General features: G+C 41.1%; 1 protein-coding gene and 1 long non-coding RNA gene across 2 annotated transcripts in view; one reads left to right on the top strand and one right to left on the bottom strand.

Annotated features, from left to right (window-relative positions):
* The window catches only part of LOC100551382 (interleukin-20 receptor subunit beta), an 83789-nt gene that overhangs the window by 34498 nt on the left and 21527 nt on the right, over positions 1-27764 (top strand). Inside the window, exons 6-7 of the mRNA XM_031555823.2 lie at positions 9957-10004; positions 25925-26077. Coding sequence (XP_031411683.2) covers positions 9957-10004; positions 25925-26077 — 201 coding nt within the window. The remainder of the gene's footprint in view (positions 1-9956; positions 10005-25924; positions 26078-27764) is intronic.
* The window catches only part of LOC104913363 (uncharacterized), a 32624-nt gene that overhangs the window by 3602 nt on the left and 1258 nt on the right, over positions 1-27764 (bottom strand). The window contains exons 2-8 of the long non-coding RNA XR_014886816.1: positions 27084-27158; positions 20683-20782; positions 17865-17936; positions 15694-15802; positions 10787-10860; positions 10360-10414; positions 5448-9995 (exon numbers count right to left, since the gene is read on the bottom strand). This is a non-coding gene — a long non-coding RNA (uncharacterized LOC104913363). The remainder of the gene's footprint in view (positions 1-5447; positions 9996-10359; positions 10415-10786; positions 10861-15693; positions 15803-17864; positions 17937-20682; positions 20783-27083; positions 27159-27764) is intronic.

Genomic DNA, 27764 nt, shown 5'->3' on the forward strand with positions numbered 1-27764 from the left:
CAGACACTGGATTTTTTTTTGCAGTATACTCTGTGTTTTCTGTTCTTCTCTTTCTCTTTGTTAAAACATCTGTGGCTGGAAGTTTAAGGTTGTCTGTTTCCATACTCTGAGTCAGGTGTGCCCACTTAGAAACTCAGGATGCCTCAACCTCAAACAAGGGTAGGGAAGATGGGAGAAGTTTCTGGAGTTCGCTTTGAAGCAAGCAGATTGAATCACACCAGCTAAGCAGTTAAGAGCAGACAGATGGGCAAGCTAGGGAAGAAATACTGAGTGTCAACTGTAAAGAAGTAGTACAGGTTGATGTAAAATTCAAGGTTCCCACTCCTCCAGCAACTACTTTACCTCTTAACCTACAGGCACTTGCATGTGTTTCAAGCTTCAACCTTAGACTTGAAACTGAAAGTATTTTGTTATTCTTACTGGTTATTCATATATCTCTACAGCTAAGAATCTAGAGCTTGATTCTTACAGAAAACCATGAGATCGATGTAAGAACCATTGCTTCTACTTCCTCTGGAGAGACAAAATGCAGAATCAATCTGAGATTTCACCATTAGATAAATGAATGAATGACTAAAAGAGCATGAAAACTGAAAAGGTTTCTTATTCAAACATTTTATTTTCAGAACCATTAAATAGATAAATAAATAAAAAGACCTGAGAACGGAGAAGGCTTATTACTCAAACATCTTTCAAGAATTATCTATCTATGATCTCTCAACTCAAAAGAAAAAGAGATGGGTTAGTTGCTATATATTTGAGACTGAAAGATAGCACAATACTGGAAGACTCTTAATTGCTGAAGACAAAAATGTCTATCAGTCAGGTTAATCCTACAGCATAGGCTAACCAAAACAAGATAATGTTGCAATTATATTGAAATAAATAGACTCATCATCTCCTGATTTATTTACCTTCCCATTGCATGGGTTCAAACTCAGATATAAACCCAAACTAGCTTGCCTGTATTTCTACTACTCAGTAGTGCTGCTTCTAAAATACCTGGAATCAGCGAGAGAAAGAAATGAAGATCAGAACATGTACCATCATCCTTATCTCCTCTATTGCCAAGACTTATTTTACTGGAACCTCCATCTCCCTCACCAGAATATTCTGAGAGCTGGTTTATGTGTGGAGCAATTGATGTACCTTTCTGTGAGCAGCAAATGCTTCTTCCTCTGCTGGAAATTCAGCAACTGAGGGAGATCTTTCAGTGAGCCCAAACAGATTAAGTTACCAAATGAAGCTTCTCATGTTTTCAGTCTGAAAAACTGAAAGGTCCTTTACTTTGCTATACTTCAACCTTGAACATTTCTTCACTGATTACAACACAATTTCCATCTTGATCCCACCATATCGTCTTAAACTTTCAATGAGTAGCCAAAGTTTCTGTAGAAAGCTGAGGGCTGAGAAGATACTGCCTTTGCTCTCCTCAGAAGAAACGTGAGATAAACATTTGGTTTCCTCTTCATCAGAAGAAGTCAGTGAATCCTCTTCTTTTATCTATGCTAGAGTAGCATCACAAGCTGTTTCTGGATCCCGTGTTGGAGGATCAGGAGAAGGAGAACCTGAGGACTCAACCTGCTTCTCTGGATCAAAACCAGACAAAAAATTAAAATTGAGCCACATAGATCAGAAACATCTTTTATTTCTGTAAATCCACGTAGAAAAAGACACTAAGTCCATTTTACTGATGGCGTAAACAGGAGACGTGTAACCCCTCTTTTGTTCCTATGCTTTTAGTAGATTACAAATTTAGAAAGCAACCTAACCAAAAAAGTGATGTACTTAAAGCCTTTTAAATCACAACTCTCCCTACAATATCAAATACTTAATCTGTCAAAGAAAGGCTTGATCTGGAGATAGTGTCTAGATGCAGGACTCAAGCATATGCCAAGTTCAAGGAGGAGAATGTGACTCCCTCAAGGATAGAGAGGCCTTGCAGAGAGATCTTGACAAAAGTGAGGGCTGGGCAATCACCAAGTGTGGGTCTCTTCCAAATTAGGATCTTCTTTGGTTCTTTTCAGTGACTCATGTTCACAGCAACATGCCATGCCATTGTAGTAACGCTCTGCTCTGATTTTGTCCTTTCCTCCATTTTTAGCGCACATCAGCTTTTGATGTTTCCATTTTCTGGAGTAATCCTAACCGTGAAACAGAGTTTCTTTCTTTGCTCTCAGAGACTTTCATCTCTGCTTGCTTTGCTTATGAATTTCTGCAGCTAGGGCACAGATCCAATATGAATACTCTGGTTGGGCGTTATCTGGAGAGAAGTGCTGGCATGGTTAAAAGCGGATCCATGCTGACCCACAGCTACTAATTGGAAAGAGTGGAAGATACTCCTTTGATCTTTGCTAATCACCAGCCTGAAGGGAACTGCTAATGCAGTCACACGAGAAACTGTAGAAGACATCATGCATATATATACAGCGAGGTATACATCAACTATACATATTCTGTCAGAAGCATTATTTCTGGTCTTTCATGGTTTCCTGGAAACCTGATAATCCCACAGATAATGGACTCTGTGATAACTAGTATGTTTTGGCATATTTACATTAGCAAGATTACTCTTCTTTTTACAGCACTTAGTCACAAATGACAGCAAATGGGAAGTGGACAAAATGGCGGCTCTGTGCCCTGAGGTGCCTGTGGAGCCAGTCAGTAGGAAACAACTCTGCCTTCTCATTAGCTGTCTGGAATGGCACCTTGGCATCTAGAAAGAGATGAGATTTGTAGAGCCAGTAAGGCTTCAAGCAAAGTGCAGTGTTTCTGACCACAAAGCTGACCACAGAGTAAGCACAGAGGGTCAAAGTTGTCAGCTCTGCAATGGACAGGTACAAATTTTCATCCTTCCATTCCGTTATTTAAAGTGCTTAATCAAAACTGTGCCCGATTTCATGTCTTCCATCTGATAAAGTCAGATCTAATTTGACATCAGAGTCACTGCAAGCCCCTCTCAGCACTATTGTTCTCTGAGTTCTGTTTTCCATCTCCTCAAATGTATGCCCATCTATATATGTGTACACAAAGGGCCTGTCAACCCATTGGGCCTTACAGAGATAGTCAGATGAGTCTTGTGTCTTTGTGTGTTTCAATCAGACACGAGTGTAAAGAAGTTTGCCTTCAGTGACTGTGAAGGATTTGCTCACCAGTCAGAGTTTTGGTGCAGAGAACACAGTTGCCATGGCACACAGTCTGACTTAGCACAGCACGCTGCACGTTCCCCTCTCTGCCTGCACCCAGTGCCCCTGCACAGCTATCTGCTGCTCCGAGGAAGCAAAAGGGAAACTTTGCAGTGTGCACATCCCCTCTCTGATAAGACTATTAGCATTTCATTTTGAATAGGTGAATTGAGGAAAAAATGCATGACTGAAATGAAAAAAGTGGAAAGCTTAAAGAAGTGGTCCTCTGCTTTAAAATGTAGGAAGGTTTAAGAGTTTGAGTCCACTGAAAGAAACAGAGAGAAATGAGAATTGGAGCAAATTCTCACATTACTTGGAAGCAAGAGAAATGTTGACGGGCAGCAGCTATAAATGAAAGCTGTTGGAGTGATAGAAAACAGTTATTTGCATAGCTCAATACATATTTGAGTGCAACTCTGTAAAAACTGGTTTGTTTTCCAGCAGAAAATATTGTTCCAGCGAAATCAACACTTTCAACAGTTGGTTTTGTTTGGAGATTAAGGCTTCATTTTCATTAGGGGAAAAAAAATAGTTAAGTGCTTTGTCTGGGATAAGTTTAATCAAAAGTGGAACGTTTCACTTGTTAATTAACCTGATAAACTTAGTTTGCACGAGCTCATTAACCTATATTTTTCCTCATGTAGTATTTTAATTCACGGAAATAGTGATGCAATCCTCATCCACTCCTTCAGACCCCTGGAGGGTTATATAATTTTTTCAGCTACATACAATGATTTTACTCTCCATAGATGACATGGAATCTCATTAGAATCACATGGCTCCAGATATAGTTGGAGAGACAAAGACCTGCTAGGGCCTATTGGAGAAAAAAGGGACCTTGTCTTTCATAGGCTGGGAGCCAGTGTGTTTCTAAAAGGGAATGCTGTTTAAATGAAATTTAATCATTTAACAGAACTGTACTTCTGAACTCATGAAATTTTATGCAGGGTAAGTGAACACAGATAGCTTTTTCTTTTTTCTTTTTTTTTTCTCCCCCCAAGATGAAAAACAGAGTTACAATGGAGCTCCTCCTCTCACTCAGAACTACTACATTTTTCTTAAAGTTACCTTTTATTTTATTGCCTTAATTGTGCCTTTAGAGGCACTGGCCTCTAAAGAAGGAACACAAGACCAATAAATGTGATCTCAGTCACCAACTTCTGGTCCTTGCTATTGCAACAGGTGTGTTAGTGTGTTATACCCTCAGCATATTGTCTTAATGCCTGTGCTTTTTTGTGTGTTTTCTGCCCTCTTCCTGATTTCTAGCCCAAACCACCAGTTTATATTCCGAGGTGTATTCTGGACCAGTTCAGCCACTGTGTTGTCCTGAAGACAGTGACTGAAAATGTTCCAGGGAAGGGTAGAAATCTGAATTCTCCATCTGTGGAGTGGGAAAGGAATGAACAAACCATACATTTTAGGGAACTCATAGAAGAAGAAGTACATCTGTATGCTATAGTTTAGATGCAATCTATGTGCACAGCTGCATCTCCAGCTGTTTTATATTGCTGTGCACTTGCTTTCTAGAGTCTACAACTTCCCCACAAAAGGATCTCAACCTGAGCTCTTGCACTGTGCCAGTGACAAGATGTGCACAGCATAAAGGGAAAAGCAGCTCACTGCCATGAAGCTGATATATGGCGCAGTCCTGATGGCTCTGTAGGGCCTTGCTTTTCTTAATTCTCTGTCAGGGTTGAATTTTTGGGATTTGGAATAGCCACTTTCCTTTTTTTCCTGAAGTGATTTGATTTCTCAGACATGAGAAAATTTTGATGACAATTATTTGCTGGAAACTCAGGAATTCTGACTGCATTAGGAATAGAAGAAGGCAAAGAAGTGGAAAGAAAGAAAGATCATGGGCCTCACCCTGCAAGTTAGACAGAGAGATCATACGATGCTGCCACAACTCTCCCTCATTCCCTGAGGCCAGCACTTCTTACCATACACCATTTCCTCAGAACAGAAGCCCAAAGCCAAGCTTTCCACAGTAGAAACCACTGAGGAGCTGGCAGTCATTTCACTTCTGTGCTATGGGTGCTTGCACAGCTATAGAGCCGTGAAATGGGAAAAGTTCCGATGAGCCTGTGTGAGAAAATGCTGTGTGCGCTCTTGGGAACAGAAGCTGAGCCCAAGGGACTTTAAGACCCAAGGGATTTCTCCTCTTTTGCCTGTTTGCCGCTTCCCAACTCAGCCTGAGCAGGTACTCAAGATGCAGGTGCACACACACCTGTACATGCACACAGATGCCTCTGTGACACTTACCTGCTGGCCACACAGATCAGTGTAGAGAGCTGTGCCTGCAGCAGCACCCAAAGAAACACCAGCAGCACCCCACCAGCTCCTCTTCCTCTCCATCTGAGTAAGTGTCAAGATCACCAGTGATAAACTGCCCACCTCTTCTCTCTGTAGATGCACAACATCACACCATTGGCCTCAGATACTGTCATGGGCTCTAGGTCTATTATCCATACCAAGACCTCAGGATGCTCACCCAGGCACTAGCTCAGACCATGAGTATTTCCAGATATGCCTTCTAGTCTCTGGCTGGTTCAGTCTGAAGATCCATACTAAATTACAAATACATGCATATCTGCACAATTAAGTAATATTAACTGGAGAAAAAACACAAATTTCAGTGTTTTCAGTCGCTGGTACCTAGACCTGTAGGTCACTATGACCTTCTAAGGAAGCCCAGCGAGACACAAGTGAGCCTGTGCACAGCCAGCATGCTTAGGATGGAATGCATTTGCCAGGGCTTGCACAGATGGCGTCACAGATTTCTACCTCATCCTTGGGAAGCCCTAGAAGGAATTGGCACCATGTAGTTTCCTCCTGTTGATGTTTGGGTAGTCAGTCCTTTCTCCTCAACCTGCAGCAATTTCCTGGTGCTGCTGAGCTCCAGAGAGTGTTGTACAGCAGTGCTGAAGCCAAGTTGTACCTCCTCTGTCTATGAAAGAGAGTTATGTACAGGAGAGACCATTCCTTGGCTTTCTCCTCTGTTAGAATCAGTGAGACAAGTGAGTGAGGACTATCAAGGAAAGGAACCTTAGACACTCTGCTTGTTGCAGCTCAAAATGACAGCCTTTTCTGTATTCTCCAAAGACTCTGCAGGACCTAGTTATTAGGTGACGATGCATCTGGAAAAGGGCGGCACAGCAGGATAAACTCTGCAAAGTCTAAAATTAAACTTAAGAGGGCTTAAGAGATCGGTTATACAAGATATCCAAAAATAACTTAGAATAAATCCTAAGAGGAGCAGTGAAAACACTGCTGACATCTTCAGTTCTTAGAGAGATGCATGTCTGCATGTCCAAGTACGAACACCATCTATAAATGCCACCAGTGGTTACCTCTGAAAACAGAGGAAGAAACTCCGATGTCCACGGGCAGGAACAACAGAGGGGAGAGTCCTTCATCAAGAACTTCTTATGTAGTTCTGAGCAGAACCTTTAGTACTAAGGCCATCACAATCTGGAAATCGGCAGTTGAAAGTGACCTCATCCTCCGTGCTTTTCTTTTTCTCAATCCCCAGTCTGCAACCAATCTTTGCATCATGGCCCAAAAAGGCCTTTTTCTGGTCACTCCAGCATTTTCTGTCCTTGTTATTTAAGCTGGAGGCCTTGTCACAGAGAGCTTTCCAGGGAGAGACAACATTGGGCAAGCTGATTAAAGGGAAGGTATGGATGCACATTCCTCCAAGCAGCATGCGATCACCCTCTCTACATTTGTCCTCTGGACAAAGCATCTAGAGCCAAACATGATGGCACCACTAGCTTCATCAGGACCCAGATGAACTGGAATGGCTTTGTCAGTACTTTACCATGTATCTGAGAGGCACTGTGCATCTCCAGCTCTCAGAATGACAGATGTCATTTCTCTAGTAGCAAATGCCATTCATTGTTAGCTTTCTTGGGATAACATGGGGGAGAGTCAGGCAATTTTTAAAGGTTTCCAGTAATATGGCTTCAGGTTCACTGCAGCCATGGGGGAGACATGACTCTGAGAAGGCAGGTTAAGATAATAGTGAGATAAAATTAATAGATTATGTCAAAACAAACAAAAAATGCAGATCCATATGGCTAAAATGAAAAATCCAACTTAATCTGCTTATATCAAATTCAGATCTAAAGGTCACTCTCCCTATATTAACTTGATATCAGTGCATTCCTGACAGACGTCATGCCTTATAATGCAATCTGGCTGAGAACGATTCCTACTTACAACACAGGATCTTTTATAGCCTACCTGCTTGCCTGAATTTCTTGATCAGGTCCCTAAGAACACCATGCATGAAAAAAAAAGGTAGCTGGCCTTGCTCATGTCCCTACAAATATAGGAAGAATGGCTACAAAGAGCAGCGAGAGAAGTTCTAGTCAGGGCTGCAGAAGCGGGTGCAGCCCTGGGAGGCACTACAGAAGGTGCATCACCATTCATCAGGGATCACAAGACTTGGTAAAGTCTCAGGTGACCTGATCAGGCCCCAGCAATAGTCCTACTCTGAGCACAAGGCTGAAAAGAGACCAGCAAGGCCCTGTCAACACAGAGCTTCTGAGATGCTGCTGTTTCTGTGATACACCACCAAGTATCTTTCAGGCTGTTTCATAACAAAATTTGTTCACCTGACATTCCCTCTGCTCAGATATGGACCTCTTTTGGGAATAGAGATGTTTGCTTTGATAAGTTGTTTTCTATTCTAAAATGTCCTCATAACGCCTGCATTCACAGAGAACAAGTCCTTTGCTCAGACATGGGGTTACAGAAACATTCGTTTCAGTATCAAGTGCAACTTTTATAGCAACTCATACACAGATTACATACACAGCACTTTGTAGCATATGTAGCAAATAAACAGTAATATTAGCAATCTGTTATGAATGTTTTCTTTTATCTCAATCCTACCAACAAAGACATCAAAAGGATTAACATTATATAGAGATCACGGAATCATGGAATCCTTGGAGTTGGAAGGGAACTCTGATGGCCATCTTAGTCCAGCTCCCCTGCAGTGAACAAGGATTTGTACATATAATTAATTGCTTTTAAGAAAAAAATGCAGACTTCAACATCTCTTCTGTATCTCACCATGTATTCTTTTTTAATGGCTCACATTTTCTAAATAAGTCTTTTGACTGTGCAACAATAATTAAAGAAAACTAATAAAAACTTCAGCTGTTCTTCCACAAATTTAAGTCTTAATGGGCAAAATGGATTCTTCTCCATTACCTGTGGAAAGCATGCCATGCTCTGATTACTCAGGGCAGAGCAGAAAAGCTACTGGCCACTTCGTAATGTATCTTATTGTAAAAACCACATGTATTCATTGGACAGATGCACCTAAACAGAGGAATTATTTTATAGTTTCTTCAATTGCCTGAAGAAGTAAAAAAGAAAAAAGTCAAAGCATTTATCTTTAAGATACGTTTGCTGCTTCGGTTACATTTGCTGAGGTAGAGTCCTAAAGAGAGAAGCTTTAATTTACAGTGATAAAAGGATGAAGCAGCCACAAGGCAGAGGGAGTGACACAGGGCTGTGCAACTGTCACGGCAACACATTAGCCTGCTTTATAACAATGGGTTTTAAAAGACTTGAAAATGCTATGCAATTTTTTTAGCTTGCTTTGTGCTTCAGCTTTTGTCTTTCATAGCCACATTTCATAGATAAATCAGGGCCTCATTCATCCCATTTGGAAAACTGGGGTGAGTGAAGCTTTGACATCTGCACCCAGGTAGCCAGAGCTGGACAAATCACTTTGTTCAGCCCTTCCAGAAAGATGAAGTTCTCCATCTCTCCAGTGAGTAGTACTAAATGTTCAATTCTTGTAGAAAATGACTGCTTCTTTGCTTTCTGCTGTAATATCCAGTGCCCAAGTGGAATTCCACATTGATTCTCAAAGTTTTTAATGACAGTCTGCTGACAACGTGAGTCTAGTAATGTCTACAAGTAGGATCAGCATGGTTTTTATTCTGCTTAGTCTGTTCCCTGAGAATATGCTTTCATGCTATGCCCTATAAAATGAAGTCAACCATTCCCTGGCTCACTCACATTCTCCCTTCAGAGAAGAATACGTTGCTTGGGGCACTGAGAAAGTGCAGCTGCAGCTTGAATATTGGGCCCCATTCAAGTGAGCCAAGTGAGTGTCCCCTCAAGGGCCCTCAAGTTGGTCAGAATCAAATCTATGAAAATTCTTCAAAATGTAGCACAGAAAAGTTGTCCAAATAATTCGAATTTTGAATAACTTTCTTTACCCTTGAGTAAGTATATGGGATTCTGGCTGTTTGGCTGCAGTCGTAGCTAAAAATACTATGACTGGGACTCAAAACTTGCTGTTAATGGTTTGTTGTTTTTTTGTTTTTTTTTTTATAGACAGCTTTACATAAGCAGTATAAAACTGATTATTTTTACATAACAGATACCTATCATTTGCAGAATCTGTGGAGTCCTCCTCATCCATGCTTGTAAATGACAGTCCAGTGTTGGTGAGCTGTGCATTATGTGGCTCCTTCCCTGCTATCAAGTTGTTTTCTCCTAATAAAAGGCACAGGAACCAGAACCTAGAAGGGCTTTTTCATACCCTTGATTGAAGGTGACTCCTGCCTTGTGAGGATAATTTGTCTAGGAAGGAGGCCCAGTAAACGTCTGCTCTGTGGCTGAGAACATGAGGTGGTGCCATAGAGTCTCAGGTGGGAGCGATGGCAGGAACACCAGGAGAAAGAGGAGGCAGAGCAAAACCAAACACCTTCTGTCTCCTAAAATAATCCTTTTCTTTTAAAGGTGAAAAATGTCGAAGTTTTATTGACCTTGCTCCGGCTTCTGAAAAAGGTAAGACAATACATTTAAGACTTCTTCCCTTTTTACAAATTGCACCAGTGCTGTTTCTTGTCATACTTCAGTGCCAGGGGAAACATTACTTCCTAAGCATACGAGAACTTACATGTCATCCAGATTACTTTCAGCTGAGGGGTTAAGACAGCTGTTTACTATGTTCCTGCAGACCTGTCATTTCTCTGATGCATTCCTTTTTCATTCAGCTGTTTGGTGTTGTTTTTTTTCCAAGTAAATTAAGATTTATATTGTAATACAGACATTTCCCTGCCTCTTCTAGTGAGGAAGGACACTGCATAGTTTCTTCAGGCCATGGAGACATTTATACTCAGAAAATTGCAGTGACACTTACTTTCAGGTTCCAAATGTCTCTTTGTGAGAGGGAATCATGTAACTGCTTGTGTGACCTAACATCAAGGAAAGAAAAGAAGGAAAATAATCAGGTGCAAAGAAAGGGCAGACTGCAAAGCTTCCCTTTACCCCATACTAGAGGTGCACATCCCCCATAGCAATTCAGTCCATATTTCCCAATAGTATTCATAATCAGAAATATAAAATAAAAGGTAGAATTCAATTAACTAACAAGTTGGGCAGCTGAGCACATCCTGCTTCCAGCTGAAGACCGAGCACTCTGCCCACAATCACAGAGGCACACGATCCACTCCGTCCTCATAATGAACTTCTGGAGAATCCAAAGGATGTGAAAACTCACATTTGTACAGAGACACCATTTTTTAGATCACGGGTGACAGTCCCAAAGCCTTTTCAGCAAATGGTACCTTCATGAAGTCTGAAGTGGTGAGTGGTGTAAGGAACAATTGTTCTCAGTCTGAATTGCTGATCAGCTGGGCAGCTTGAAAGAGAAGGATGGTTACTGTTAATAAACTATTGGGGTATTCAGCGAGAGGAAATACTAACAGTCTCTATGAAGGTCACTGTAAGCAAACTTGAACATATTATGCACATAAGGGAAAAACAATCCTGGGATTACTAACACTGATGAGCTGTGAGCTAAACCTTACGTAGAGAATTGTGACCTTGGGATTGAACAGATTTGAAACCACTAGCTCCTCATTCAGTAGAGGGCAAAAAGCAAACTGGATTTTAGGAATCCCAAGGAAAGGGCTTGAGAACAGAGAATATCCTGTTGCAGAATGACTGTACATGACCAAGAGCCTCTCCCATATACAGAATACAGAATGGTGGTATTTTTTTTCCCTTCTATTCCAGTTCATAGAAAGGCAGCAAGAGTATTCAGAGTTCTAGAAGGTTCTGTACAAGAAAGACTAAGATTCTTTAGCCTGAAGGAAAGAAATGTGAAATGACATTGATAAAGACGTGAAAGGAGCAAAAAAGGCAACAAAAGCACAAGGCCAAGCAGACATTGCATGATTTGAGAAGGGCTCGAGACAAGCACAGCCTGTCTGTTAGAAAGGCATGAGGATGGTTTTGTGCTTCATCCCTTTTCTGTGCAAGTTCATTAGGGTTCATAATGCATCACCCACGCTCATTCCAAAACAGCACTTCGTACTTGAAGTATTTTTTTTTTTGGTGGTGCTAAACGCTGTCAGCGTTTTTTTCCATAGCACTTTTAGAGTTGCTGCATGTTATCTATATTTCTAGGCTATTTTATTTTTTGTTTTCGAAGAAGTCAAGCTCTTTTGGTGCAGTTTTAGTGAACAAAATGATTTCTATTTCTGAAGCTTTTCCGTGCTGTTGTATGATTTTCACTGAAAGTGAAGGGAATGCTCAGCTGGAGATAAAAAATACCAACTACCTGACTTATAAAGAAAAACAGAAAAGATTCTGCAATTGCATATCAACTGAAACATGGCCAACCTGATTTCTTCACCATCAGTCTTGTACCATCCTGAGATACTTCCATCACATGTGAAAAGAAAGCTGTGTCAACGATGCCCAGCTTAGTTTCACTGCAAATTATTTAACTTGTAGACCTCTTGTGTTCTTTTGTAAATAGAAAGAACTTCCAACGTCTTTAATTTCTTCATTCGGTCACTCAGCATTGACTTTACAAGTATCCCTTCTGCTGTAGTAATATTCCAAAAGAAATCAGAGAAATCAGCATTTTAACATGTATTTCTCAAGCAGAGCAATGAGGGTATTCAGAGCAGATGATTGCAGAGGGTCATCTAAATTCCAAAGTGAAAACCTATTTAGGAAAGGTATGTAGCTGGATAACTGTGCTCAGCTGCTGGCAAGGGGCAGGAGATAGATTTCCCCACTTCTGAAGCCCTGAAAAACCTGCGTACACCTCCAGATTCTTGTGGTGTTGGCTGGGCATGCACACTGGGCAGAGGCTTGCAGCTATTTGGTAGCACCTGGTGCTGGGCCAGATACTTGATTCCTCTTCCAAGTAAATGAGATATGATAAAAAAGCAGCAAATACATAAAAATTGAGAGCCTTTTCCTGAGCTCAGCTGTACTAACATGCTTTGGTTTTCACAGAACATTGTGTAACTGGGAACACAACTTGTCTTTACAATGAGACTTCTGCTTACTCATTTTCTATACACATTCTTTGCATGAATTACCACTAAAATGTGGTTGCTCAAGGTTTTTTTAATATCCAAAATGTCTCTAGGTATGCATGCTCAATTACTGCAGCTGGGGACTCAGCTTTCCAGAGTGTTCTTTCAAGTTGGCTTTCTCTGCTCCAAATCAGACCTGTGTCTCACCAACTTCTCAGCTAAGTACAGGTTGTTGGAGACTGTCAAAATACTTCCAAGCACATCATCTCTCACTTTGAAGGCATGCTAGAGGGAAGCCTAAGCACAGACTTAGTCTCGTTGTGTAACAAGTTTTCCTATAGTCCATCACCAATTAGCAACAAGTCAGAGTAAAACCCCATCAGAATATTTAAAAACTTTTTTAATAGAGAAAAGTTGATCATAAACATTTACAGGAAAATATTAAAAATACGTGCTGAGGAGTAGGTGCGTCCTTACCACAGATCTTACCTTCATAAATGAAAACCTGTTTCATATTTTCACTGTTAAAGCATGAGGATCTACAATTTTGAGCTCCCTATCTTTAGTCCGCTTATGCTGATCGGGATGTTGTATTTCTGTTCAACTATTACAGCATTTGTATATATTGCACCAATGCCACCTACTAAAAGGAGGCAGATCTGAGCAGCAGGATTTGGGGCAAACAGACCCACAGTGTGGTATAAATAAACACTTCCAACCTACACTTGGAGAGCCCTTCCCTGCTCTTAAGACAGCTGCCAACAATCTGTCAGAACCCTTTAAGCCTAACATTGAATTTATTAGCTATTGCTGGTTGTTAGTGCTAAATCTGCTTAGCAAAATCAGCTTTGTGATGGTAGATATAATGAGAAAAAAATATTTTCTGTGTCCATATTTATTACGACATTATTCATTCACTAACGGTGAAGGAAGGTAGGATAGTAGGTTACTAACAAGGTTACTTTGGCCAAGACTTTTAGAGGACTCTCAAGGAGCAGTTGGTTTTGGGTCCCATGAAGCCTTCTATTTGCTAATTCTCATTACAGAAATGAGTAATAAGATAGCAAGTATTTCCAAAAGGAGCAGAAAGAAAGCTGCCACCTGATCTTCAAGTTCTGAATCGTCCCTGGGATTTTCTCAACAAAGCAAATTAAAATTTCATTCTTGCAGATTATTTTGACATCAAAAAAGGGTAGCTGGCTTAGTAAGGGGCACCAATCTCTTACACTAAAAGCACATCCAGTTTTTAACTACTTGGTACATCTTTTAATGCATCTTCCTCTGCCTATGGGCTGCTCAAGACCTCGCTTGTTCAACACAGCTTTCTTTCCATCAGGCGCCTGCCGCAGTGCCCACCCAGCACACTGGGCTGCAACATGCTCCGTAATCCTCCCTCTCTCACCAGCCCTTCTGGGCTCACCTCCTAGCTCCCCTCTCCCATCCCTGCAGATTTGTCCCCAGGAGGACATGTCCGCACAGGGCCACAGAGGATACATTCACATGGAAGAAAACAAGGCTGAATATTATGTCCGGAAACTGCGGCACCACGGTGTAAAACAAAAGGTGGCAATAAGTCCCATCAAGTGACCTGATGAATGACAATTATACACAAATACAGGCCTGTTCCTCCCCGAGCATAGAACAGTGTGGAGGTTTGAACTCCCTCACCCTTCTCTAAATGACATAAATGTCAGCTGTTAACCACAACGACAGTGAGGGCAGGAGAACGAGGTGCTCCAACCTGAGGAGTCCTGTTGGGAAGTTGCTTCAGGAACAAGCTAAAAGATCATTGTTCACTCAAAGCTGAGATTGTTGCACCAATACAGGGCAAGATTCACATATAGGATTCACAGGACAATCTCTTTACAAGGATGGTACAATTTGAACTACTCTAGTGTTCTGTAAGACCTCACTTGCTTAAACAGTCCAATCCATGGAACAGTACCACAAAAAATAACAAAACGGCAGGTCATCAGCAACTGTCTGCACAGCACTGCTTTCTACTTATTCACATGCATAAAATAAACAAGACCTTTTAGACACCATGAAAATTGAGGCAGCATAAAATCTTACAGAAGGAAAATGTTCATTGCTGGTGAGTATTTAACACTCAAAAATGTTACAGGGGACTTTTTAAATTATAGACTGCACTGGCAGAGATAGAAAATGACTCCTGTATGTCCTCTACAAAGCTCGTGATGATGCATCCTGTAGAGATGAAAAATAAAAATCTGTGCTGTCTGAAAAGTAGCTGGCAAAACTAGGATGACAAACAAGAAGTAAATAAAGTCTCACCTAAACAAAGCACAGAAAAAAGAGAAAGCTTAGCCAAATCTATACATGCTTTTAAGCCAGCACTACAATAGCAGCTAATGAGAAAGAAAACAAGATGCCTGATTTTAATGGGTACTGACATAACTGGTGTATCAGAAATTTGACAAGAGAAAAATAACTAGAAGGACAATAACGTCATGGCACTGATTGCACTGAAAGTCAAAGCAGATGTCTTGTACTGAAGTTGAACAAGAACAACAGAGTAACATCATTAACAAACAACACAATCTCAGACGATTCCATGCTCAGACAAAAAGTACAGAATTAAAGAAGTGATCACCCATTGGCTTGGCTATCAACGGCAGGGTCAAATCTGGGAGCAGGGATGGTATGAGGACAAGAAAGAAAATATCAGGAGAAAACTTCAAAACTCTGCACACAGGCTGAGAAAACATCACTCTAGATATGATGCAGAGACTAAAATTTGAAGAAACTTAATGAACATGGAGAAATGAGTTGAGAAACATGTAGTTCTTCATTTTTTCCTGAGCAGAGAGCTTGGTTCAAAGTGTTACCAGGAGATGCTTCACATCTGTGACTAATAAATACACATTTAGCATCCTTGCAAAAGCAGTAAGTCAATAAAAAAAATAAAACTTGGGAAGGAGGGAATATAACAAAAACAAAAGCTGATGAAAAGAAACCAATGGCTCATCTAAAACCTCTCCACAGGCAACAGCACAGGGCCTGTGCTCTCCCACACAGTCAAAACTGCTTGAAATAAAATGGACAAACAGCTTATTGCTGATAATGGGCTGTTCATGGCGCTGAAAGAAAAAGGAATTGCAGGAAATTGTGATTGCAATTATTGAGAAAGAAATCGACAGACAATATTCTATGTTGATAAATGCAAATAATCCTACCTTCACATATATAGTGATGGGTTCTGAATTAGTTTTAACCACTCAGGATAGAGTTCTTGGGGTGGTGACAGACACTTCTATGAAAACATCAATTCACTGCTCTGCAGAGCTTAAGAAAAGATGAACAGAAATATTAGGATCATTGTAGGAAATAAAGAAGAAAACACAAAAAATCTCCATAACACCACATGTATTCATGATGTACCCACCCACAGCACTGCGTGCACTTCTCATCCCTCCCTTGCCACCCCCAGCTCAAAAAGGATATAATAATATTTAAAGAGACAGAGAGGAGAATGACAGTTATACTCAAAGATAGGGGATGCTCTTTTGCATGGGAAGGACAATGCAAAGCAGATTTCAGGCTAGAAAACAGACAGAAGAAATTCAAAGCAGCCAAGATACAATAAAAAACCAATACAACTTTTTGGTTATGTATGTGTGACTGAAGAAAAAGAGGGTAGCTTTTCTAAAAGGGCTTCAACTGCCTAGAGATCTCCATCCAGTGAAAAGAAATGATTGGTTCTCCTTAAGGAATTGTACACTTTTCCAAACAGTTCCCACTGTCTTCTGACATATTTTACATTTTGCTTACATTAGGTTTAATAGTACTGTAACAGAGTATATGTATATATATATATATACACTCATGCAGACCAGTTCCTGTGCACTTGTATTAGGAGAGTTAAGTACACAATGAAGGAAACAATATGTTACTTACCTTGTTACTTAACTTTTATCCATGGGCTTTACTTTTTGTTTGTTTGTTTTGGGTTTTTTTGTGCATTTTTTGTTTGTTTGTTTTACACACCTATTATGAATCGTAAGTTATTTTTAAAAGCCAAGCAAATATACAAAGAAGAAATCATGCTTAAGAGCAGAATTCCAGCTAAATTTGCAAGCAGTAAGCTTGCTTTTCATGCTGATAATGCCAAAGGTCTGGAGAATATTGCTTCTCTGCCGTGGGGAATGCTAGCTGCAAGGTCTGAGTATAATTCATCCCTCAGCCCAGTACTGAGGAAGTACAGGACCAAGCCTGAACTGCAGCTCTACAGAGGGAACATTTAACCAAAATATACTCATTAATGCTTACGGGACAGTCCTGATTTAGAGTATTTTTCATGATCTTACACGTTATGTTACTCAACTGAACACACAGTAGGAAAAAGAATACAGAGCCAAGGTATTCCTCAGTCTGTTCAATGTCACATTCAGGATTAAATTCAGAACCAAGTACAAAGTCAAAACCACAAAAAGATACAGAAACCACATCAGCATAGCAAAGAGAATCTTTTTGTTTAGCTCACAGCTCCACCTCACCTTTCAAAACAGAGAAACCCATGAAGAACTACAGCTAAACAAAACAGCTGGCATTTCTTCTATCAGCTACACAGATCCTGGCAATTACATTTGTCAAATGTCTTTCATGTTCTGAGACTGCAGTCTCTTCTCTGGGAGCTTTTTTGACTGCCTTAGTTCTTTTACAAGAGCAGATAGTTTTAGATATTTCCAATGGCTCTTAGGATTATGAAGCTTTCTTTGCTTTAGAGGGAAGTTTTACTTAGTTCTGTGGTCTCCCTCATTCCACTTTTTCTACACTGCAGCACAAGAGGAGCAGGCAGATGGTCTGATATTATGAGACTGCATTAACCAACAGATGGACTGACTGCTCAGAGCTGAGTCCCTATGCCAGCCACAACAGCATGCTCAAGGTTTATTCCTTTCACCAATTTTTATTGATCATTCCAACATTTCTGGCTTTTAATTCCAGTCTTGAAGCAGCAGACGTGAGAAAATGACTCAAATAATCAGTAAGCAACTGGAAGAGAAAGCATGAGATTTACACGTCCAATTTAAGATTACATTAATGCTTTTCCCAAACAAGAAGTACAACATTTCACAATGTGTTCCTGGTTGTATATTTTTCCTCTCTTTTCCAATGAATGTGAAGTGGAGCAATTAATGTGAGATCCAGGTGTCAGTTCCAACACAGAAGACAAGTCTGGAAAAGCAGAGCTCTGACGGAGTGCTTAGAAACATAGGGGGAAGAAAACTCAAATCAGAAGAAACGAGAGGAAGAGGACCAGAAATGCAGAGAAAATGTCACTTAACATCTTAAAAGTCAGTAAAGCAAGAAAACCATACATCCATTTAGTCTACATAGCACTCACCAGAAAAAGCAGGATCTATTCTATGAACGTTGAAGGAGCTGTCAGTGCACCAGCAGCATTGTGCTACTAGTTCTGGAATGGAATATTAAAGAAAATAATGTTAAAGAAATAACTAGATTTCCACTGATGTGGCAGACACTTTGCTCAGTCCCACTGTTTCTATCACATAGAGACTTTCTGTCATATGAAATGTGATGTCAGAAACGTACTGCTTGTATCAGAAACTTTCAGACAGATCAAGCTTGAGTTGACAGAGGAGTGATTTAAGATGATGTCACATCATAGCTCAGAATTCCTTCTGACTGTCAGAGCAGATATTTAGCAGTGAATTACGAGGAATCTGGCAAGTATAATGCTTTTTGAAATCTCTTTAGCTGTCCTAACACTGGCCCAGTATTATGACTTGCACAGGGACAGCGTGGCACAGTGGCACAGCTAAAATGAGGCTGCTTTGGTCAAATCCTTGAATCCATCAGCCAGGAGGCCAGTTCTACCATTAGAACAGCTGGTGAGCAGTAACCACATTCCACCTCCAGTGGGGAGCACAGACAGAGGCAGGAGCTGTTTCCAAGGAGGATAAAATCCCACTGCGATATTCTGAATATAAGTTTACCATAATAAGGAAGCTGTCTTTCTGTTGGAAAAGGCCCACAGGAACCAATGCAGACTCCGGGCCATGGCTCCCATCGCTCATGGAGTAGCGGGGCGTTCAGGAAGCAGTGTCACTGGTTTGGCAGGTAGCACACATTTTCAAGCCACCAGCCAAAATGTATGACTAATATCTCCACGCACACAATTCTTGCCTGCACCACGTATAACACAGTTAACATGACTCAGCAGTCTCCTTCAGGAATAGCGGTACGATTTTCCCAGAAGAGATTCTTTATGAGCAAACAGCTCATGTTTATGGATTAAAAATGCTTTGAACTCTTAACAGCAATTCCACTGTCAGCCGCCTCTTCAGTGTTGCCTTGAGAACGAGCACTAATACTGGATCTTTGACAGTCAATTTCATGACCTGACCACCTGGAGAAACAGGCCAGGATGGGATTTCAATATCGTTATTTCATCTGGAGACAGGCCTTACAATCTGGCACTGGAAACTGTTGGCACAAGAAGCTGGCGTCACAAATCAACTTTCTGAATTTCCAACAAATATGTAATCATACATGCTGGGCATGGTTGTATATGCATGTAATAGAAGGCATAGATGTGCTTTTATATTCTCTAGAACTGGTTTGTCAGCTGTGTTATTCTCAGAAGCACAAGAGAAGATGAAGTTATGGAACTTTGTGATACCATGAACAGAGGCAAAGACTTCTTTATCAGCACAGTCTCATTCAGACAGCATTGAATTCTGGCTGTTTCAGTTCCAATTGCAAACAAGTCTGGGAATGGCTTTACTAACACAAGACAGCCAGGAATCGTCTTTGCATCTTGTAAGGAAAAAGCACTGAAGTGCATATCAGTAATTTCTTCCCATCCTTGAGGTCAATTTAACCAGAGCTCTCTCTCATATAAAAGGTGCGGTCACAACTGTTGCTTATTTTTCTGGACAGGAAATGCAGTGAGTTTGAACAAAGAGTACTTGGTGCTTTGATTTGTACTTCTGCTCAGAGCACTCTGAACAGCCCTTAGTTTTTTTTCTCCAAATGAAAAAGGCCAGAGATGGAAACCAGCAGAATACCCTACAAAGACAGCAGCAGTCATTGCAGTTTTGTATTTATACATCTTCAGTTGGGTACTGTACAGCCTAAACCTGCTCAAAACTTCTAGAAGTCATTAACCACACTGTTCTTTGGACTGCTTAATAGGAATTCATCAAAACGTGGCACGTTGCCTGGAGTTCTTTTAAGTATAATTTCTGTGACATTTTTCAGGATTCTTTTTTCAAAGGAAACTCAGCATTGAAAACTTCTGATTCAGGATGCTCCTTGCTGAGAGGTAATAGTGTGTTCATTTACAGTGCCTTGCCTGATGCTCAGGGTTGACATACTTGAATAAATTCAAGTTCAGAGAAGAATTTTTCATCCTTGAGACTCATTACAGGCGGAGGTAAAGCCTCTTTATCTCATTGTCAAAAATAAATTCTGCTTGCCTCATTTTTCCATTCCAGAATTGCCTGCAGCATCCTTTTGTTAGCATGTTGTCACTGTGCAGCAGTTGCACTCAACATGATCACCACTTTTGAAGATACGCACTTAGTATCTATGCATCTGTTTGATGCTGCCCTCCACTATCTGCCAGAAGAACAAGGGACTGATCTTGTCAGATGGTTATGATGTACTCAAGTTCCTCAACTTCCAGCAATCCTGTGAATAACAATTATCTTTTCAGTCCTAATGAGCAACATGTTCACTTCGTTCATGGTTGCAGGGAAATACATTTCCTCTGCACCCAATACTGCTGATTCAGAGGCAAAGTCCTTTCCTGGGGTGATCTGAAAGGTCGAATTCAGTTCTGTGAAGAGGCAGCACTGATGGTTTTGCACCAGGAACTCCACAAAGATGACACACTGTTAAGGAAACAACAGTAGTGCAATGCTCAGGGATGCAAAGAAATTCACTAATGTCCTGGCTAACTTGTTGATCTAATAATCTCTAAACAGAAGAAAGAAAAAATATGCTTTCAGCAGCACTATATTTTCATCTTAGGCAGAGATTGTTATCAGAGGGCAATCTGCCTTGAAATCAGGCTATAAAAAGGGCCTTCTGAAGGAAGAATCCTATGATGCAACTCAACATACACAGACTTTTTCAGTTTGCCCCAGCTCCATCATTCCAGGTTCCCAGTAACTCATCTCAGGTCACATACTTACAGGGCTTTAGCTTTTCCAGAGGGTTGTCCTGAAGATTAAGACCCATTCCTTCCAGGAGCAGCTCCACAATTTGTGGTGTTCAGCTCCAGAACAATCCCACCTGCAACATATCCCCACAGAACACTCACAGAACAGGAGCAAAGAGCCAAAGTGATCCACAATACACAGATTTCTATCATTGCCAGCTAGACTGTTGAGGATGTGACAGGCTGGCTAGTGTAGAGATACCTAGGGAAGAAATGGCAAGATAAGGGATATCAGAACAGCAGGTGTTGATGGTAATGAGATTACTAAGTCATCAAAATCCTCCTATCTACATGTAGCTTCTCATGATACCATGCTGGAAGACACAGGACAGCAAGTAAATTGTGATGTGTAATAGAGACATAACAGTGAGACAAACTGCTGTCAGCTCCTGTCTGACACAAGAACATAGCACATTGTTGATAACCTGCTAAAAGCTCAGGAGGTGTGAGGTGGACTTGACAGGCAGCATCCCTCTCACCCAATATCATTTCAGGGAATCCTGAAAATATTGTCTGAATATATTTTGCTTGTGAGAATGCACGTATGGGAGTGTAAGGGAAGCAGTTTTGCTTTAATTTGGTTTTAAGGTAGAAGACCGTTCTTTGTTAGGAAGTCCTACACTGCTGCCACAGCACTGCAAGGGGAGCAGGGATGACACACTGCCTGACTAATGCTGCACATTGTGAGGAAGAGGCAGGCAGGAGCTGGAAACTCTCCGCATTTACAAGGAACGTCCTTGGCTTAACACACATCTCGAGCTCTGCACATGAGCTCATGGCAATGCTCCGTTCTCACATAACAGTTAATTTAGTGAAGAAGCAAGCCAAAAGCATACACAGGACAAAGATCAAATGTTGAGAGGAAGAATACAGGCCCTCGGAGGTGAAGGCCATCCAGGTGGGAGACTCCTAATGAACCAAGTGCTGACCACTCTGAAGGAAATAATTTCTTAAAGGCTGAGTTAAGTCAGACAAACCACGGTGGCAAAAGACAGAAGCTAATGAGTACTGAGATAGTAAAGGCAACAAGAGAAGACAAAGAAAGAAAAATCCTCAAGAGAGCTTCTTGCCTGTCACATGAAACAACTGAGGTCTCCCCTAGAGATGGAGCTCTTTGCTTTGCAGGAAGGAGGCTTTTGAGGCTGGAAGTGGAGTTAAGTCCTGGCAAGGGACTGCCTGATGAATCTCAGGTTGGGAGCAGAACATTGGGAGATCACTTCAACATAAGCACAGAACAAGGAGACCTTCTCTCAAGAATGAAGAACTGTTCTGCTTCTGATCATCTTCTACATGAAGATGTAGAATGCAGATACAGCTTGCATTTGCAGGATGTTATTCTTTCAGATGAAATTCAAACTCAAAACAGGCAGGAAAGGACATACAACTGTGTAAATTCCGTACGTGTGACTTATCTTCTCCCTGTATTAAAGATACTTTCTAAAAGATACAAAGCAAATATTCAGCGTACAACATGAAATAAGACGTGAGGGTCCTGATCCTGCCTTTCTGGGTAGGACCAGGACTGAAAGAAGAAGGAAGAAATGTCCATACCTTCCACAAGAAACTACCTCTGTATCACACTGGAAAAAAGTTTCTCATCCTGTTTGACCAGGTGGATCCTATTTCTCTCAGCAGCACTTACTACTCTTATTACTCAGAGACCTACCGTTAGAGAACTCAAAGCACTTCCTGTGACACCAACCACAATCACTGTGTTTCTTCCTCTTGTCACTTTCTCCTTGACCAACGGTGTTACTGTGCCCTTCACTCTTACCTCCCAGAACTCTACAGTCACTCTGAATATGATCAGTGCTACTTCCAGCAGTATTCCACATAATGCATGAGCTGCAAGATCCAATAGTGTGAGGGCCAGATGAGCCTAGGCAAGTCCTCTGCAGCATCACAGCCCCTGGCATGCAGCAAACAATGCAAAACAGCAAGTCATGTTGATAGATAAGCATCTCCATCCCCTATCGAGGACAGACTCTGATAATCACCACCCTCATTTCCAGCTCTGTCACAATCCTTTCAGTGCATCAACATACAGTCCCAAGCAGTACCACACTGACCTGAGCAGAATTTCTGCTCCCCCTTCTGTCTCTGTGGCTCTTAGTGCTGTGCTAAATGCTGTGTCCTAAGTGCCACAGCTAAGTGCTGTGCTGGGCTCTGGGAGCTGCAGCTTTGTCTGCTGGGCCCTTCTAGAGAGACAAACTGTGCATCTCTGTAGTTTCCCAGCATTTCTCAAACTCATTACATTTGTGTCTACAGCATCCAATTTCAAGCACCTGCTCCTAGGTGGGCAATAGGCAGCTTACATGCAGTTTACATACTTGAAGTAAACTCCAGAAGCCAAAATGTAGGAATCCTGATATGGTCAGTAAAACCACACTGGCTTTCCTAACTTCTTAAAGCAATTGGCTCAGATTAATTCTTGATGACATTTACATTGAAGCTTGCCTTTCTCTCCTACTCCTTATAAACTGCATCAGATCGCTTATTTAATAGTGTGACGATGGAACACAGCGACAGTGTACAAATATTAATGAATTGCCTGTGTTTCTGGAAGCTTAGAAGATCTCCAAGCTCTTGGTTTCTTTGGGCAGAACAAAATTTACAAACTGAAAGGTGAATGAATGACAACTGCAGTTCATCATTTGGAACAGGGTGTTGAGGTTGATAAGCTTTGCACTGGAAGCTGGGGAGGAAGCAATAGCAATCAGGCTGGAGAGAGACAGAACAAAAAGAATCACCAGGACTTTGAAGGTGAAGTTAGTATTTTTGGTTGTATATAACTCTGAACAAAACAGACAATGGCTGACATGTTTTATTTACCAAATAAATCTAGGTCTGGCTCTCAGGTGAAAATAACTTTTTCATCTGCTCAGAAAATGAATCATGATTACTTTATAAGCTTACATCAAACAATGTTCAGCATCAGGACTTAGTATTGAGGCCTCTTCAATTCCCAGAATACCGAATCTCAAATCCGCACTTAATTTTGGAAGCAAGCCAGAGATTGTCATAGTGCGTGCGAGGCAGATTGAAGCACTTTTCTTAGAAATGTCCATGTTACCAATACTAGTAAACACTAATATTACAGTGGTGCTGGGAGATGCTGTGCACTGCAATGCTGTGTTCAGCACCGCTCTGCACAGCCCAATGGACATGTACCTTTAATGCCCTGGAAAGATGCTGGAGATGATCAGAGCAAATGCATGATTATTTGAGAGACGTGAGCCTGTGCAGGGTGAGGGTGGGGGCACGTGCATAGGTCAGCTGGAGACAAAGGAAACCTTGCAAGAAGAGGGGTTGAAACAAGAGGATAGATTACATATCCAGTGAAGTAGAGGACAGAGCCACACCACAGCCTTGAACTGCAATCACTGCTACAGCACTACCCTGGTCTGTAGGTACCAGCAGTGAGTATCCCCAGAAGTTAAAATGGGGAATAAACACTGGGGCAGACATGCTTTCTGTTATTCTATCAAGGTTGAGTGGAGGAATTTATGAATTTGAACTAGTTAGTCAGGGCTTCCAGCTGCCTCAGGTTACAATCAGGTTTACATAATCTGATTCATTCCAACTCAAAGCATTTCATCATTTTCTTGCTATAGAAACTTATGGTTTTAAGAAAATGAGGTAAAATCTCTCCTTAATCCTGCTGTATCTCAGAACAATACCTTGGCTGTCTCTCTCTCCTATTTCTTTTCAGAGAAGCGTTGCCAGTTGCCTTGATACCAAATTGACTAATAGACGTGAAAAAAGCAGCTGTTTGCTGTTGATAGATGCAATATTACACAAAGTCAGTGTAAGAAATTAAAAGGCTTGTTTACAGCTATCTTTGTAGCACCGTTTAAGAACTCAAAAAATCAGATATGGTGACAATTAATCACACATATTAATCAGATGCAATTTCTCAGACAAAATGTGAGCTGGGATCATCCTGGTCACTGATAAGACTCAAATATTTGATAAAAGTGAGACTGGGTATCTGATTTACTAAGCACAACTACGTATATTAACTTACATTTTCTTACAGTGGGGAGAGAATGTATAAATATAAGTGAATTCTGTAGTAGTCTCTATGGTTACAACTAGTATTTTTCTAATATACACCATTGTCTTCAAATGCTTAATTTTCCATGTTTCAATTGCTTAGGCTGAAATTTTCCATCACTGCTCGTTGTTTCCAGGTGAATTCTCTAGCAGTTACACTAGCAAATGTACAGAAGAATTCTAGAAGGTCCTTAATGCTGAAACAGCAATTGAGAATCTGGCAGGGACTTACTATTATCATCTGTTACCATCCTCTCACATTTACCCCACGGCTTGCTGACTTTTAAAGACTCAGCAGATCCTGCTAGAGGCTTTGTGCTGAAATTTCCAAATGTAACATCTACAACAAATGCACCAGCCTCACATGGCCACTACCAAAATGCAGCCAGAACCACGTATCTGTGGCCAGCCCCAAAGTGCTACAAAACAAGGTTCAAATGGGGCACATCAACACTTCCCTTCACCTGAGGAATTGTACCTAGGGGCTGAGGACACAGAAGGCTGCACAATTATTATTTTTTTACCTGCAGCTTTTCAACTGATTATAAATACTTGGCTCCACCCCACCAGTATTTTGGCAGCTTTCATACATGATTGGATCTCCAAAACCCACAGCAGTACAATCATTCTGCAAAACACTAACTTCTGTGAAAGGGAATTTCTAAGAGTAAAGCCCAAGTATTATGTATTTCAAACCTGCACAGGAAATATTTTCTTTGAACAGCCTTGCCAAAAAGAAGTATCCAAGAGTGGACATCTCCCACCAACCATACTCTTAAATTATGTGTGCCATCACCACCATGCATGCTAGATTCTGCTTATTTAAGTCATGGCATAGCAGGGGGAAAATAGACTCTATATCCTATGCTTTGGGTCACAGGAGTCAAGATGCTCTAGGTTCTCAAAAATAGGTTCTTTAACCAAGCTGGGATCCTAAGCAACAGCTTGTTCTTTCTCTAATATCTTTATCACCCTTCTTTTCTTCAGATCTTCATTCATCACCTTTTCTATTTCTCAGAGTTTAAGTGGTTGTCTACTAAGTTTAAGCTTTTTGAATATCCAATTATTGCTGTTCCTAATTTCCTAACCATTTTTATACCTTTGACCTCGTGGAAGTATTTAGCAAGTAAGTGACCAGTTGCCTTTCTTGTACATTGCAGGTGTCCTATGGTTGTCAGTAGTATCTGAGGTGTTATACATCATGCTGTTAGTCGTCGGATTCAGCCTTATGTGCCTCGAGCTCTTTCATTCAAGCAGTGTAATAGATGGGCTCAAGTTAAATGCCTTTGCTGCTGTCTTCACTGTGCTTTCAGGTATGAGTGTTCCTTTCCCTTTTTGCCGTAAGAAGGGGACAAATCAAAATGCTAAAACTCTGAAGGGATAAAAACTGGGGGCTACAAGACTCTTATCTCCATTGAACTATCACACATTTTCACTGCGAGTTGGGAGCTGGAGCAGCATAATAAAGTCACCTCTTGCCAGGGAGAAGTAAAAAAGTACAGTTCTGATTTCACAATGGCAATGCAGTAATTAGCCTCTCCCTTACCCTGCCCAGCCACTACCAGGGTCTTAGCCTCCTTTTTCATCATTTGGATAATGCAATAGGAAATGAGAAATATATTGTGTTGAAAATTCTTTTTTTCTGTGTTTATCCTAAGAGCATATGAGGGCTTGACACTCCAAACCAAAGAAAGATGTTTATCTTGTTGTTTAGCAAAACTGAGAATGAAAAGGATTCCAGTAATCACACTTAGGAGAAATCCCAAGCGTAAGTTTGGGACAAGTATATCCTTCAGAACAACTGGTTCAGACTGTTTTCATGCTCCATCTGTACTTGGAGCCTTTCAATGTATGAACTTAAGGAATTCACTTGTCTAAAATTTATTACATCTAACCACGTAATGAAGGACCACTTCACCTCTACGCTCAGAGCTCCCCATGATTTATACAAGCAACCAGCCACAGCTGGCTTTTGTGGGCACACCTGGATGGACTTCTCTGGCAGATAGAACATCCGAATTAAGAGAATTTTGTTCTGCTGTGTTTCAAGCTAAAAGACATCATAACATGCAATGTACATTTCTATGAAGGAGTGTCGATCTTCAGGACCGCCTCAAACTGAAATACAGTTAGCAATATAAAACTTTGATCAGAAGTGAATCTGAGAGGACAAAAAAAAGTCTGCTAGAAACTGCCAAAGCATAATTTTATGGTTCAGATGTCACTCCCAACCCTCTTTCCATTAGGCAGAAGTAATAAGTGCCAGCTTCAATTTCATCCCCGTGTTCCAGCAGCCCTTGTTCACGACCTCCTACTCACCTGAGTCAATGGACTGTCATCTCGGCCTCCCACTCAGCAAACGGGCTGAACATTGCTGAAACATCCATCTAAGTTCTGTAGGAAAGAAAAGAACAGAACAGCCTTGCTGAAGTTAGTCCTGGCTGTGTTGAACCTCCTGATGACTTTGACTGACAATGACATGCCTCAGGGTAGTCTGTAATATTTTATCAAGGCTGAAAAGCTACTGGCAGAAGTTATAGGAACAGCAAAGCACAGATTTTTAGTATCAATGTCATAACCATCAGCTGGAGAAAAATCCATTTACTTAAGAAGTATAGCAAGCTCTCAATGAATTCTGGAAATTAAATGTAGCCAGAGACAAGGAAGGTGTGCAGCAGCATGCTGTGCTCCTGTGAGGCCTCCCACCCTGCTGAAATCCCAGTTCTGCCTGTGGGATCTGCTCTTTCCTCCTCCTGACTGCCCAGTGTGTCACACTGACATGAAGCAGCTGAGCAATTCCCCGCAGTTTCCTGTAATAAAATATCTTCGTTCAGCCTGTGCAGCAGTTTGTAGCAAATATAAATTTTGTCTTGCTGAAGGTCCTGCTTAACATACCTGCAACAGAAACACATAATTCCCCTGGCTTCCTCCCCCAGAATTGCCCTACATCATTCCACATGTGTGATGTGAGACTAACGAAGTGCTTTTGATTCTGGAAGT

This window comes from Meleagris gallopavo, chromosome 16, assembly GCF_905368555.1.
Source record: "Meleagris gallopavo chromosome 16, MGAL_WU_HG_1.1, whole genome shotgun sequence".
NCBI classification, from domain to species: Eukaryota; Metazoa; Chordata; class Aves; order Galliformes; family Phasianidae; genus Meleagris; species Meleagris gallopavo.